Source organism: Ursus maritimus, unplaced genomic scaffold, assembly GCF_017311325.1.
Source record: "Ursus maritimus isolate PB19 unplaced genomic scaffold, ASM1731132v1 scaffold_36, whole genome shotgun sequence".
Taxonomy (NCBI): Eukaryota; Metazoa; Chordata; class Mammalia; order Carnivora; family Ursidae; genus Ursus; species Ursus maritimus.
The window spans coordinates 13,018,761-13,035,147 of NW_024426230.1; the positions used below are offsets into that span (position 1 = coordinate 13,018,761).

At 39.0% G+C, this 16,387-nt stretch overlaps 1 protein-coding gene across 2 annotated transcripts in view; it reads right to left on the minus strand.

The window, feature by feature from the left end:
• The window catches only part of SLC25A21 (solute carrier family 25 member 21), a 471,897-nt gene that overhangs the window by 176,695 nt on the left and 278,815 nt on the right, over window positions 1–16,387 (minus strand). For both annotated transcript variants that reach the window (XR_005832048.1, XM_040620848.1), the window contains exon 2: window positions 4,728–4,776. Coding sequence is in view for 1 of the 2 variants with exons in the window: in XM_040620848.1 (XP_040476782.1) it covers window positions 4,728–4,776 (49 nt within the window). In the remaining variant the exon portion in view is untranslated. The remainder of the gene's footprint in view (window positions 1–4,727; window positions 4,777–16,387) is intronic.

Genomic DNA, 16,387 nt, shown 5'->3' on the forward strand with positions numbered 1-16,387 from the left:
TTAGCAACTTATCTGAGGTTACACAGATAATAAGCGAAGGAGCAGAATTTGAACCCAGGCTGCCAAACTCTACTGCCAGAGTTCTTAACTACCAGGTTATCCTGTCTCAGAGAGTACACACAAATGCCAAGGCCCATGTAAGCTTGAAGCTGCTGGGGCCATCTGGTGCCAAGTAAAAAAACACCCCACCCTCAAATGAAGCCTATATAGGAAAAGGAAAGCTGAAGGGAAAGTGGAAGAGAGAGAGGGAGAGAGAGAGAATATGAGAGAGATATGAAATATTACTGATGACCTTATTTGAATCCCTGGAGTACAAAGCCAGAAACTACCTTTGGTCTTCCTAGTTATACAAGTGCATAGAGTCTTTTGTCATTTGTAGTTATGCATTCTTAGCCAGAGTGTCCACCCACAATTGCACACAAAGTTTTTCTGTATATAAACTATAAAAGAACTATGAAAGAGTGTATATGCATGTTTCTAGGAAGAATCTCAAAGGAGAACTCGAGTCTACATAACTGCCATCTATACAGCATCTTAGCCAAATCTCCTCTGCTAAAATAAGTTGGGGACATTTGGAGCAAGGCAGTTGTCATGTGGCTAGTCTATGCTTACATTAGGCCTTACCCTGGAGCTACACTTATATGAAGGAGAATATACTAATTCTTTTTTTTTTTTGAGAATATACTATTTCTTATATAAAAGGCAAGTGCCACAGTGCCTAAAATCTTTTCATAAAAAATCTATCGATTATAACTTCTAATCATCTTTTAAAATGCAAAGTGAGTGCATATTAAACCTGCTAAATTGAAAATGCGTGCTTGAAACTTAAGTGTCCATCTTAAGGGTAAAGAAAATGTGGTATATATATGTGTGGGTACATACATATATATGTATATATCTTGCACATACATATATATACAATATACACTATATACAATGGATATTATTGTGTCATAAAAAAGGAGGAAATCCTGCCATTTGCAGCAACATGGATGGACCTTGAGGGCATTATGCTAAGTGAAATCAGTCAGACAGAAAAACAATTAAGATAATGATCTCACTTACATGTCAAATCTGAAGAAAAAAAAAAGAAAAAGAAAGAAAAAAATGAAATTTATAGATAAAAAGAAGAGATTGGTGGTTGCCAGAGCCTGGGGGTGGTGGGTGGGGGAACTGCATGAAGGGGGTCAAAAGGTACAAGCTTCCAGTGATAAAATAAATCAGCCCTAGGTATATCATGTACAGCATGGTGACATAGTTAATAATACTGTATTGCATATTTGAAAGTTGCTAAGAGAGATCTTAAATATTCTTATCACGAGAAAAAAATTTGTAACTATGTGTGGTGTCAGATGTTAACTAGACTTGTTGTGCTGATCATTTTACAATACATACAAATTCCAAATTATGATGTTGTACGCCTAAAACTAACATAATGATATGTCAATTATATCTCAAAAAAAGGAAAGAAAAGAAAATGCATGCTTATGTCAGCTCTCTCTCCAAACCTCACTAAAATGACAGCTTTTCACTCCTGGTTCTGTTTGTCTTGAGACCCATTTCTTGTTCCTCCCTCAGTTTGCTCTGCTTTATTATGCAGAAAGACCGCCCTCTGCTAGGCTGGGCTTTCTTGGCTTCCATGATTCAGCAAATAGAAGCACTGGTGGGAGACTGAAGACTGGGGAGAAAGCAGAAGGTAGAGGATTTTTCTCCCTCCCTGTCTACCTCAGGCAGTGAACGTGGCAATGGTTGGGGCTCCAGCTACCATCAGACAGCTCCATTATGGTTCTAGCTTTCACCAGGTAACTTGGTCCTTGGGCTCAAATCATACCATCACCTCCCTTTGCCTTCAGTCTGGGGTAACACAATTGATCATTTACAAAGTTAAAAAAGAAAGAGATTTACAAAGTCAAAAAAGAAAGAAAGAAAGAGATCCCTGTAAAGGATGAGTTTGGAAATGCATTCTTAGAATCTGTTACCTTTCATTCAACAAAGAAAAGAATTAGGCACAAATAGAACCCAAAAAGAAAAGACTAAACTCCAAGAAGTAAACACTTACTTTGCTGTATACTTCAGCACATGAGATATTGTTGAAAATGAACCATTTCCATACTCAGGTTCATTCACTGTACTACTCTTCAAGTAATAATATCCAAGGAGAAGCAAAAACAGCCCACAAAACAACTGTGAAGGAACTGAGATTTGGTCTGGTGTACGCCACCCTCCACTTTGACAATGCTGACAACAATTTAGAATTCAGTGCCCTTTATGTCATTAAGGAAAGTGACCTGCTAAAATGACTAATGTTACCTTGTTTCATATATTATCTCTTATAGTTTACAGTTTATCTTATTTAGAAATACAGTCATCTCCTGTCCAATATAATAATGAAGAGATTTCAGCATCTAGTCCGTCCTGTCCACTCCCTATCACCTGCCTGTTAGTGCCCAGTGAGAAGTGCTTCCAGGGGGCGCCTGGGTGGCACAGCGGTTAAGAGTCTGCCTTCGGCTCAGGGCATGATCCCGGCGTTCTGGGAGCGAGCCCCACATCAGGCTCTTCCGCTATGAGCCTGCTTCTTCCTCTCCCACTCCCCCTGCTTGTGTTCCCTCTCTCGCTGGCTGTCTCTATCTCTGTCGAATAAATAAATAAAATCTTAAAAAAAAAAAAAAAGAAGTGCTTCCAATCTCTGCACATTCTACTTCTGTTGCAAAGTCAGTTGCACATTATTCTGGACTTTCGTTTACTCTATGATTGTGAGTCTTTATCCAATATACTTTTTATTGTTATGCAGGTCAAATGCAATCCCATATCCAATTACCTTCTTCTTCAGGGCATCTGGAAGAATTGTATTTTCCCTCCCTGCTGAAGTTAGACAAGAGCATGTGACAAAGTCCAATCAATGAATGCCATTTTCATGAAAATATCTATGTAACAAAGAAGATATAAAGCCCCAGTAACTTGGCACATCCATTTCAAGAAATATTCTATTCAAATCCAGTGCCACGAAATAATATAGTTTTTGAAATTTATATTAACTAATCAGACTGTGAGCTCTTTGAGGACAATGCCTGCTTGGAACCCACACACACTAGATACTTAATAAATGAATGATTGAGTGAATGAATAACTGTAATTTCAATGTCTTGTCTTATTTAAATCATTCTTGTTTCTCCTGTATGCGAACTTGAACACTTTGCTAATTTAGGAAATTACCCTTAAGAAAGACAATTTATTCCTCAGTGTGGCTAGCAACAATATTCTGGCTTTCCAAAGGTTAGCATGGAATCTAAGAAGGAAATGCCAGGGAGTTTTGCTTTCTGTTTTTGAACCCCATAAAAAGATGGTCCAGGGAGTGCATGCAATTTTACATTTGAGTGTAATTTGTGGTTTTCTTTCTCTGTGTGGTTTGGTGATTTGAGGCTGCTAATGGACTGAACGTTTGTGTTCCCCCCGGATTCATATATTGGAGCCCTAACCCCAGTGTGAGGGTACTTGGAGGTGGGGCCTTTGGCGAGGTAATTAGGTTTAGATGATGTCGTGAGCTTAGATGAGGTGGAGCCCCAGTGATGGGATTTGTGCTCTTATAAGTAGAGGAAGAGACAGCAGAGCTGTCTCTCTCCCTCGTGTGAAGATACAACAAGAAGGTGGCTGTTTACAAGTCAGGTAGTGGGCCCTCACCAGGAACCAAACTGACCAGCACTTTGATGCTTGACTTCTCAGCCTCTAGAACTATAATAAAAGTTGATTGCATAAGCCACCCCGTCTGTAGTATTTTGTAACCATTGCCTGAGCTAAATACAACAGGGGCCAAATTCTCACCTCCTCTAGCTCTTTTAGAAATGTAATATTTGCATGATACAGCCACTTTCCCCTGCTTTCAGCAGCCAGATTCAGAGTCTGCTGCCTCTTTAGGTAAATTAAGCAACATGTCCATTCAACGATGAGCCTGACGCTTTAAGCATTTTCTAACTTTGGTTGTTTGACCACCATTGTTGCAAGGCACTGTTTGCTCTGGAGCACCAACCAAGGCATGGTGTTCTTGGGTTTCACACAATGTGAATAAATGGAAACTCTTATTTGACTCTAACAGCTTCTAATTCTAGAAAATAGAGAGTTCAGTAATTCAGCCATAGAGTTGACTTTTTAAAAAAAATGCTCTAGATCATATTAAAACCCACATGATTTTTTTTTCACTCGGTAAACAGATTTAAAACATTGCCCTGATGTGTGTCTCTCTGTAAGAGCAAATACATTTTCCTCAAAATATGGCATTTTACATTGGCGAACAGTTGTAGGAATGAATTCTTTAAGCACCATTTGAGGAGTTTACTTGAAATTTTGGAGTCTCACAGGAAAATGCTGACTATTAAATAACAATCTGTTACATGCAATGCCAAATGAAAGTCTGCTGTAATAATTCACTAAACTTTAGTTTTTGTACCATTTTGATAAATTTACTTCACCTACCAGCTTTGCCACAAATCATATCTTACGGTTGTCATGTGAAGGCAGGAAAATATCATATACCTTCAGATGACCTCTATCCAAAAATGCTTTTCCCTGTTCACATTTTACCTGTCAAATAACATTTTCTTTAAGAAGCAAATATAAATGCCATTATTGGGAGAAGCTACTGGCCTAGGACAAGTTCTAGCATTTAGTTTTCTGACAGATCTTAATTTGGATATCAGCCAAAGTCAATAAAACTTGTTCATGCAGAACCTTACCTGGTTTTCACCACATCGAGGGGGTGCATCAGGCAAATTTCTACAAGACCTGAAAGATGATAAAGAAAAGTCCAATAAACACTTATGTAAACACTGGTTCTTATTTCCTTGACCCCATTGATTTCTCAAGTATGAAGATTCAAATGAAAACTTGGGGCTTTGGAAATGACAGCTAGTAGTTAGAGACTAGTAGCAAAAGACAAGAGTGTAAGTGCTCCTCTAGCATGGGGGTGGGGCTGTAGGGGAAAGAAAATGAAAAAGGAATCAGATATCCGAAATTCCAATCATCTAGGCAGGAATTATTGTGCACCATTCCAGTCCAGTATATAAATATATGTCAAAGGAAGGGAGGAAAGAAAAGAAGGAAAGAGGGAGAGAAGCTCTTTCAGCACCCCCACCACTGCCATTCACAGCAAATCATAGCCTCAGTCTCGGTAAGCATGAAATAAACATAATGAGGCCTGTTATCTCACGAGGTAGTTATGAGAATCCAATGCACATTTAATACATTAATAGCCTAATAGAGAACATGTATTAAGTGTTCATTGCATGCTGGACAGTATTCTAAACAGTACTTAGATTATCTCGTTTAATCCTTACAAGAGCTTGTTGTGATAGGAGGTATTATTGTCCCCACTTTACAGAAGAGTTCATTGAGGCACACAAGGTTAAATAACTTGCCTAAGATCTCAGAGCTAAGAAGTGCATAGTAGCCCCATAAAGCCCACGATCTTAACCATTGCACACGGAGAAAGAATTTCTATACCTTCTTACAAATCAATTGTAAAGCCCTCCCTCCTGTTTCTAACAGAGCAGAGCAGACTGCTCAGTTACAAACTACTGGCACATAACAATAGTAGCAGTAAAAATAGTTTTATGTACTAGGGTAGTACAAATAATTACAGCAGTAGTTACAGTCTTGTAGTAGTAATAATCGTAACAGTTACTTTACCTGCAGCCCCTACACAGTGATGGTCATTTAACACACATTATCACTGGTATGCACAACTACTAGGCAAGGTAAGTATGTATTTTTTAAAAGATTTTATTTATTTGAGAGAGAGAGAGTGCACAAGAGGGAGCAGGGTCAGAGGGAGAAGCAGGCTCCCCACCGAGCAAGGAGCCTGATGCAGGACTCAATCCCAGGTCCCTGGGGTCATGACCTGAGCCGGGGGCAGATGCTTAACCAACTAAGCCATCCAGGTGTCCCAAGGAAGTATGTATTCTCTTCATCTTTACTTGAAGATAAGCAAACAGGTTGATAGTGTTGGTTGATTTGCCCCAAAGCCATAGTACTTGTGGATAGTTTCTTAAGGGCAGAACATTTACTAGTCTTTCCATTTGCAAACTAACTCAATATGAGCTTAGCTGTGATTTAGTTCACCTTTCCCATTCCATATTCATACATACAAATGTCTTTTACTCCCAATCTTGGTAAGGTCCAGAAAGCACAAAGGTCCTGCACTTACCTCAAGTCCTGCTTTCCTTCCACAGAAGTTTAGGGAATTCTTCCAGCTTAAGCCTGCTATACAGTTTACAAAGCCTTATGTATTGGTCCAAAACAATTGTCTTACTTTGACTAAAACTAATAGGATCCAATATTAACGTCTGTGCCACAGGTTTCCCAGCAGGAATCGTCCTTAGTCGTTGGTAACCAAATCACTGACCCAATCAGAGCCTCATTGCCTAGAGATGGGAGGAGGAAGGCGTGGGACAGCAGAGGCAACAGAATCGCTAGGCACAACAGCAAAGCCTCTGGGCACTGCTTTAGCTTCAGGAATAAGCTCCCTTACTCAGGATTGCATGGGTGGGTTTCTTCCTTGAAACAGGTGAAGTCTCAATACACTTCCTCTTGCTTTAAAATTCACATTCACCTTGAGGTAAGAATCGGGTGACCAGAGTTCTTATCCTGATGCTTTCAGGGAATAATTTACCCCTGGGGGCATCAGTTCCTTATCTGTAAAGGGAAATGTTACATGGTCTATAGTACCTTAAGGTCTCATATTCTGTATTTATTTATTCTTGAATCTGATTTATATCTATCTCTATCTCTATCTCTATCTATATATATGATTGATTGGAGTGGGAGAGAGAGAGAGAGAAGGGGGGAGAGGGAGAGGGAGAATGCCTGTGATCACCAAGACAGCATGGTACTGGCACAAACACAGACACATAGATCAATGGAACAGAACGGAGAACCCAGAAATGGACCTTCAACTCTACGGTCAACTAATCTTTGACAAAGCAGGAAAGAATATCCAGTGGAAAAAAGACAGTCTCCTCAACAAATGGTGTTGGGAAAATTGGACAGCTACAAGAAAAGGATGAAACTGGACCACTTCCTAACACCATACACAGCAGAGAGAGGCCCGTGATCCAGCCTGGAGTTGGATGAGGTGTGGAAAAGGGACTCGAGGCTGAAAGAGGACAGAATGAGTATCAAGCATGGAGGGGACACTGCACACAAAAAGAAGGAAGAAAGAACATGAAGAACACTGCAATAGCTGAGGGCTCAAGGCAAGAGATGAGGCTGTAAGTGTATGTACACAGGTCAGCATCAGATTTATGCTCAGGGACTTCTAATTCATCCCATAGGCCATGAGGAGACAGTAAAAGATATTTTTTAAAAATAATTCCTTGGTTGTTTTTTCTTATTCTTAATGTATTCCATGTTAATTGAAGACAATTGAGGGATTTTAAGTAGTAGTGAGATATTAGCCTTTGTTAATATGTTCTCCCAAGAATTAGCAATATGTCCAGGAATCCTCCACTGCTCCCAATTACATTTTCACATGCAAACACATGTGTACTGAAGCTCCAACCCTTATCCTTCGATTATCAGTAAAAGCCCCACCTCTCTTCACAGCATAGATGGCCTGATGTCCCATGTACCTCTAAGCCTGAAAGAGTCAATGACCATCTATGAAACTACCTGCTAAATTATAACTTGGCCAATAAGAAAGTATGACTTAAAACCTGAGGATTTTAGGGGCGCCTGGGTGGCTCAGTCATTGAACATCTGCCTTCGGCTCAGGGCATGATCCCAGAGTCCTGGGATCGAGCCCCACATCAGGCTCCTCTGCTGGGAGCCTGCTTCTTCCTCTCCCACTCCCCCGCCTGTGTTCCCTCTCTCACTGGCTATCTTTCTGTCAAATAAATAAATAAAATCTTAAAAAAAAAAAACACCTGGGGATTTTAGAGGGGAGGGGACTGGGGGGATGGGCTAGCTGGTGATGGATATTAAGGAGGGCACGTATTGCATGGAGCACTGGGTATTATACCCAAACAATGAATCTTGGAAAACACTACATCAAAAACTAATATAATGTATTTAGTCCAGAATCTCTTAGTGGTTCATTCATGGTCATTTTTAATCAAAACAAACAATTTTCTAGAATTCAAGTTAGCAGCAAAATGCATCAGAAGCAGAAAGAATAGATATGTTGTAAATGATATGGAAGTTTGATTTTCAATCGAGTTCAGAGTTAAATCCGAATTGACTCAGTGTGAGAATGGCTGTTTCTTGTCCTCCACTGGGTAGCTAAGGACAGTAAGACCCTGTTGATAATAATGAGGATGATTATTATTTTTTGCTTTAAAGCATGTTTGTTTATTTATCTATTTATTTTGTAATTCTTTATTTAAGTTCAATTTAGTTAACATAAGCTGTATTATTAGTTTCAGGGGTAGAACTTAGTGATTCATCAGTTGCGTATAATACCCCGTGCTTATTATATCAAATGGCCTCCTTAATGCCCATCACCCAGTTATCCCTTCCCCCCTCCCACCTCGCTTCCAGCAACCCTCTGTTTCCTAGAGTTCAGCATCTCTTATGGTTTGCCTCCTTCTCTATTTTCATCTTATGTTATTTTTCCTTCCCTTCCCCTATGTTCATGTTTTGTTTCTTAAATTCCTCATATGGTATTTGTCTTTCTCTGACTGATTTATTTCACTTAGCATAATACCCTCTAGTTCTTTCCACATTGATGCAAATGGCAAGATTTCATTCTTTTTGATAGCTGAGTAGTAGTCCATTGTATATATGTATCACCTCTTCTCTATCCATTCATTTGTCAATGGACACCTGGGGTCTTTCCATATTTTGGCTGTTGTGGACATTGCTGCTATAAACATTGGGGTGCATGTGTCCCTTCAAATCACAATGTTTGTATTCTTTGGATAAATACCTAGTAGTGCAATTCCTGGGTTGTAGGGTAGCTCTATTTTCAACCTTTTCAGGAACCTCCATACTGTTTTCCAGAGTGGCTGCACCAGTTTACATTCCCACCAACAGTGTAAGAGGGTTCCCCTTTCTCCATATCCTCACTAACATCTGTTGTTTCCTGAGTTCTTAATTTTAGCCATTCTGACCAGTATGAGGTGGTATCTCATTGTGGTTTTGATTTGTATTTCCCTGATGGTGATGTGCAGCATTTTTTCATGTATCTGTTGGCCATTTGTATGTCTTCTTTGGAGAAAGGTCTGTTCATGTGCCCATTTCCTGACTAATTTGTTTCTGGGTTGTTGAGTTTGATAAGTTCTTTATAGATTTTGGATACTAGCCCTTTATCTGATATGTCATTTGGAAATATCTTCTCCCATTCTGTTGGTTGTCTTTTGGTTTTGTTGACCGTTTCCTTTGCTGTGCAAAAGCTTTTCATCTTGATGAAGTCCCAACAGTTCATTTTTGCTTTTGTTTCTCTTGCCTTTGGAGATGTGTGTAACCAGAAGTTGCTGTGGCCGAGGTCAAAGAGGTTGTTGCCTGTGTTCTCCTCTAAGATTTTCATGGATTCCTGTCTCACATTTAGGTCTTTCATCCATTTGAGTCTATTTTTGTGTATGGTGTAAGAAAGTGGTCCAGTTTCATTCTTCTGCATGTGGCTTTCCAATTTTCCCAATACCATTTGTTGAAGAGACTGTCTTTTTTCCATTGGATATTCTTTCCTGCTTTGTCGAAGATTAGTTGACCATAGATTTGAGGGTCCATTTCTGGGTTCTCCATTCTGTTCCATTGATCTATGTGTCTGTGTTTGTGCCAGTACCATGCTGTCTTGGTGATCACAGCTTTTTAATAGAGCTTGAAGTCTGGAAATGTGATGTCTCCAGATTTGGGTTTCTTTTTCAACATTCCTTTGGTTATTTGGGGTCTTTTCTGGTTCCATACAAATTTTAGGATTATTTGTTTCATCTCTGTGAAAAATGCTGATGGTATTTTGATAGGGATTGCATTGAATGTGTAGAATTCTTTGGGCAGCATGGACATTTTAACCATATTTGTTCTTCCTATCCATGAGCAGGGAATGTTTTTCCATTTCTTTGTGTCTTCCTAGATTTCTTTAATAAGTGTTCGATAACTTTCAGAATACAGATTCTTTACCTTTTTGGTTAAGTTTATTCCTAGGTATTTTATGGTTTTGAGTGCAATTGTAAATGGGATCCATACCTTGATTTCCCTTTCCCCTGCCTCATTGTTAGTGTATAGAAATGCAACTGACTTTGTGTGTTGATTTTATATCCCACAACTTTGCTGAATTCCTGTTATCAGTTCTAGCAATTTTTTGCTAGAGTCTTTTGGGTTTTCTGCATAGAATATCATGTCATCTGTGAAGAGTGAAAGTTTGACTTCTTCTTTGCCAATTTCGATGCCTTTTATTTCTTTTTGTTGTCTGATTATTGAGGCTAGGACTTCTAGCACTACGTTGAACAACAGTGGTGAGAGTGGACATCCCTGGTGTGTTCCCGACTTTAGCGGAAAAGGTCTCAGTTTTTAGGATGATATTCACTGTGGGTTTTTCATATATGGTTTTTATGATATTGAGATATGTTTCTTCTATCCCTACACTGCAGAGATTTTTTTTTTATCAAAAAGGATGCTGTATTTTGTCAAATGCTCTTTCTGCATCTATCAACAGAATCATATGGCACTTGTCCTTTCTTTTATTAATGTGGTGTATCACATTGATTGATTTGCAGATGTTGAACCACCCTTGCAGCCCAGGAATAAATCCCACTTGGTTGTGGTGAATAATCCTTTTAATGTATTGTCAGATCCTATTAGCTAGTATTTTGGTGAAAATTTTTGCATCCATGTTCATCAGGGGGATTGGTCTGTAATTCTTTTTGGTGGGGTCTTTGTTTGGTTTTGGGATCAAGGTAATGCTGGCCTCATAGAATGAGTTTGGGAGTTTTCCTTCTATTTCTTTTTTTTTGAAACGATTTCAGGAGAATAGGTATTGATTCTTCTTTAAATGTTTGGTAGAATTCTGCTGGGAAGCCATTCAGCCCGGGACTCTTGTTTGTTGGGAGATTTTTGATTACTGATTCAGTTTCTTTTCTGGTTATGGGTCTGTTCAGGTTTTCTATTTCTCCTGTTTCAGTTTTGATAGTTTATATTTTTCTAGAAATGCATCCATTTCTTCCAGATTGCCTAATTTGTTGGCATATAATTGCTCATAATATGTTCTTATAATTGTTTGTATTTCTTCAGTGTTGGTTGTGATCGCTCCTGTTTCATTTATGATTTTATTTATTTGGGTCCTTTCTCTTTTCTTTTTGATAAGTCTGGCTAGGGGGTTATCAGTCTTATTAAATCTTTCAAAGAACCATCTTCTAGTTTCCTTGATCTTTCTACTGGTTTGTTTTTTTTGTTTGTTTGTTTTTTGTTTTTTTTTTTAGTTAATACCTGTCAAATTTTAATTGTTGAAAAGATGTTACTTGTTTTTTTTATAATAATATTTTTTTAGAGGAGCCTGGGTGGCACAGCGGTTAAGCGTCTGCCTGCGGCTCAGGGTGTGATCTCGGCGTTATGGGATTGAGCCCCACATCAGGCTCCTCTGCTATGAGCCTGCTTCTTCCTCTCCCACTCCCCCTACTTGTGTTCCCTCTCTTGCTGGCTGTCTCTATCTCTGTCAAATAAATAAATAAAATCTTTAAAAATAATAATAATAATAATAATAATATTTTTTATTATATTATGTTAGTCACCATACAGTACATCCCTGGTTTTTGATGTAAAGTTCAATGTTTCATTAGTTGCGTATAACACCCAGTGCACCATGCAATACGTGCCCTCCTTACTACCCATCACCAGCCTATCCCATTCCCCCATCCCCCTCCCCTCTGAAGCCCTCAGTTTGTTTCTCAGAGTCCATAGTCTCTCATGCTTCATTCCCCCTTCTGATTACCCCCTCTTGCTTTATCCCTTTCTTCTCCTACCAATCTGATCCTCCTAGTTCTTATGTTCCATAGATGGAGAGAAACCATATGATAATTGTATTTCTCTGCTTGACTTATTTCACTTAGCATTATCTCCTCCAGTGCCATCCATGTTGCAGCAAATGCTGAGAAATTGTTCTTTTTGATAGCTGAGTAATATTCCATTGTATATATGGACCACAACTTCTTAATCTTGTTTTTTAAAATTTCTGTATAATTGATTTCTGCTCTAATCTTTATTATTTCTCTTCCTCTGCTGGATTTAGGCTTTATTTGCTGTTCTTTTCCAGCTCCTTAAGGTGTAATGTTAGGTTGTGTGTTTGAGACTCTCCTTGTTTCTTGAGAAAGGCCTATATTGCAATATACTTCCCTCTTAGGACCGCCTTTGCTATATCCCAAAGGTTCTGAACTGCTGTGTTTTCATTTTCATTTGTTTTCAAGTATTTTTTTAAATTGTTCTTTAATTTCCTGGTTGACCTAGTCATTCTTTAGTAGGATGCTCTTTAACCTCCATGTATTTGTGGTCTTTCCAAATTTTTTCTTGTCGTTGACTTCAAGTTTTAAAGCATTGTAGTCCAAAAATATGCAAGGTATAATTTCAATTTTTTTGTACCAACTGAGACCTGACTTGTGACCCAGTATGTGATCTACTGTGGAGAATGTTCCATGTGCATTTGAGAAGAATGTGTATTCTGTTGCTTTAGGATGAAATGTTCTGAATATATCTGTGAAGTCTATCTGGTCCAGTGTGTCATTCAAAGCCCTTCTTTCCTTGTTGATCTTCTGCTTAGACAATCTGTCCATTGCTATGAGTGGGGTGTTAAAGTCCCCTACTATTATTATATTATTATCAATGAGTTCCTTTATATTTGTTATTAATTGGTTTATATATTTGGTTGCTCCCAAGTTAAGGGCATAAATATTCATAATTTTTAGATCTTTCTGTTGGATAGATCCTTTTATTATGAAACAGTGCTCTTCTTCATCTCTTATTACAGTCTTTGGTTTAAAATCTAGTTTGTCTGATATAAGGACTGTTATTCCAGCTTTCTTTTGATGTCTACTGGCATGATAATGGTTCTCCACCTCCTCACTTTCAATCTAGAGGTGTCTCTGTGTCTAAAGTGAGTCTCTTGTAAATAGCACATCGATGGGTCTTCTTTTTTTTCATCCATTCTGATACCCTATGTCTTTTGATTGGAGCATTTAATTCATTTACATTCAGAGTAAGTACCGGAAGATAAGAATTTAGTGCCATCGTATTACCTATAAAGTCGCTTTTCCTGTAGATTGTCTCTGTTCCTTTCTGGTCTTTGTTACTTTTGGGCTCTCTCTTCACTCAAAGGATCCCGTTTAATATTTCTAGCAGGACTGGGTTAGTGTGCAAGGATTCCTTTAGATTTTGCCCTGGAAACTCTTTGTCTCTCCTTCTATTCTGAATGACAGCCTTGCTGGATAAAGTATTCTTGGCTTCATATTTTTCCCACTCAGCATGCTGAATATATCATCCCAGTATTTTCTGGCCTGCAAGGTCTCTGTGGACAGGTCGGCTGCCAGCCTTATGTTTCTACCTTTATAGGTTAAGGATCTCTTTTCCCAAGCTGCTTTCAGGATTTTCTCTTTATCTTTGAAATTTGCAAGCTTCACTCTTCTATGTCGAGGTGTTGACCTATTTTTATTGATTTTGAGGGGGGTTCTCTGTGCCTCCAGGACTTGAATGCTTGTTTCATTCCCCAGATTAGTAAAGTTCTCAGCTATAATTTGTTCAAATAAACCTTCTGCCCCTTTCTCCCTCTCTTCATCTTCTGGGACTCCTGTTATCCGGCTATTATTTCACTTTATGGAATTGCTGGATTCTCTAGGTTTCCCTTTTTGAGCCAGTAGGTTTCTTTTACTCTTCTTTGCAGTTTCCTTATTTTCCATCATTTTATCTACTATATCACTGACTCTCTCTTCTGCCTCATTTATCATTGCTTTTAGAGCCTCCATTTGGGACTGGATCTCAGTAATAGTATTTTTAATTTCTGCCTGACTAGATTTTAGTTCTTTTATTTCTCCAGAAAGGGATTCTCTAGTGTCTTCTATGCTTTCTTCAAGCCCAGCTAGTATCCTTACAATCATTGTTTTAAATTCTTAAATTCTAGTTCAGACATCTTAATTATACCCTTATTAAATCCCCGGCAGTGTGTAGTACCTCCTGTTCTTTCTTTTGGGGTGAATTTCTCCATCTCATCATTTTGTCCAGAAGAGAATAGAACAGAGAGAGAGAAAAATATAACAATAACCACAACAGAAAAAAAAATCCAAACCAGAAAAAAACAAAAACAATACAAAAAAAGAAAAAAAAAAAAAGAAACAAAACAGAACAAAACAATAACTAGATCCTGGGTGTGTTTTGGTCTGCTTGTTAAAAGAAACTAGTTCCCAAAATAAGAAAGAAAGAAAAACCTATATATAAACAAAAATAAAAAAATTAAATAAAATACAATGAAAGGAAACAAAAAATAAAAAACATATAGTATATATATTAAAATAAAAATTAAAAAATAAAAAAGAATTGAAAAAATAAGAAAATAACTAAAAAAATAATACTGAAAGATTTAAGAATAATAAAAACCCACAGATGCTATATACTGTTTGCTCCAAGAGCTGAAGCTCTGCAGTTCTCTAGGATCAGTATACTTGGTGCTGGCCAGTTGTTCCTGCTGTTCTTCTGGGGTGGGGCCCATTGTGGTGATTCTCAGGTGCCCTTGCCCTGGTGGAATTGCACCCCCCCTTCCCAGGGGGCCAGGATTAGTATAAGTAGCTCTGGATTGCACTAGGTGGTGCTGTTTTGCTCCCTGAAGGCTTTCAGCACCATTGGGTGGGATGAAAATGGCGGCGCTCGGCTCTCTACCCCTGGAGCTGAAAGTTCGAGCCCCACACTCTTTAGTGAGCCCTCACAGAAAAGTAGTCAGTCACTCTTGTCTCCTGGTTTCTGTCCAAACTCTGCGTTCACCCAGCCTGAGACCAAGTGTTTTTATCTCGGGCACGAGACTGAATTTCAAAACTCCAAATTTTACTGACTCCTGTGGTGGACCTGCACCCTTCCTCCCAGGGGTGAGAGGGGCAGATGGGGGGAGGCATGGGGATCTCACCATGCTTCTGCCTTTTGCTGGGCCCCTTCCCAGAAAGCAGTTGCAGAACCATGCAGCAGTTCATAGTTTATGGCAAAGGTGGGCAGAAAGCTGCACCTGGACTTACTGTATTCAGCTGGCTTCCCTGCTTTGATGCCTGGGAATTCTGCCACACTCAGGCACCCCCATTCTTCTTGTGACCCTGGGGATCCGGAGACTATGTTATCCCTCCTGGGACGTCGTCAAGCTTTACCACCTGAGCACCTTTAAGCCAGGGATGTCCCCAACTGTAGCAGAATTCTGAAATTTCCAATTTCGTGCTCCATTTCCTTAAGCAGGCTCCCTCCCTTCCGCCGTATCCTGATATATCACCCCATATTCAAGTCTCTGCACCTCTTACCTTCCAAAAAGTGGTTGCTTTTCTATTTGTAGAATTACAGCATTTCTTTTCTCAGATCTCAGATTGATTTCAGAGGTGTTCAGAATGATTTGTTAACTAGCTGTCTTCAAGGGACCAGAGAAACTTAGGGTCCCCTCCTCCCCCACCATCTTAACTCCTGATTATTATTTATGGAGATAAGCATAAAAGTAGAACAAGATGAATCATGTTGCCGTAGGCCTGGACGTGACCCCCAGAAACTAAATTGCTAATGTCTTCTGTTTACCTGTAAGGCCCTTCTCAATGTGTCTTATCTGTGCCCACCTTTGAAATCTACCAGCCTTTCAGGCACTCTTGATGGTGCTTCAGGCTATGTCCCCAGCACCTAGGACAATACCCAGTATGCACATAGCCCTCAAGAATCATTTGCTAATCAGTCAGGTGCTGATTGATTGGTTGCCTCCTCACATTTACATAGCAGCTGAATATCTGGGTATGTGATTAACAATATTGCAATTCCCAATTCAAGTACTTACTGTACTTTACTTCACATAATTTTTACCAATATTTCTTGTCCTTACTTGCTTATTTGTATAATACTCAAACTAAAGAAATAAATATAGAAATGTAGCTGCCAGTTCAGTTTATCTTGAGAATTAGCTAACACAATGGCCTATACAGCTTTAATTCATTTATTCAACAAATTTTTATTGAGTTTACTGAATCGAGTGCCAGCCATTATGCAAAGTGACAGGATGCAAAGGTGAATAAGGCAGATGGAGTCTCTGTCCTGATGGAGCTTTCAGACAAGAAAACATATATTTGCAGCGCCATGTAATAACACAAGTTCAGGGTACTGTGTAAGCACAACAAACGGCACCCCTATCAGTCAGATTCAGGTTCAGGTACAACAGCAGAAAACCCAAACAGCAGTACTTTAAAAGAAATAG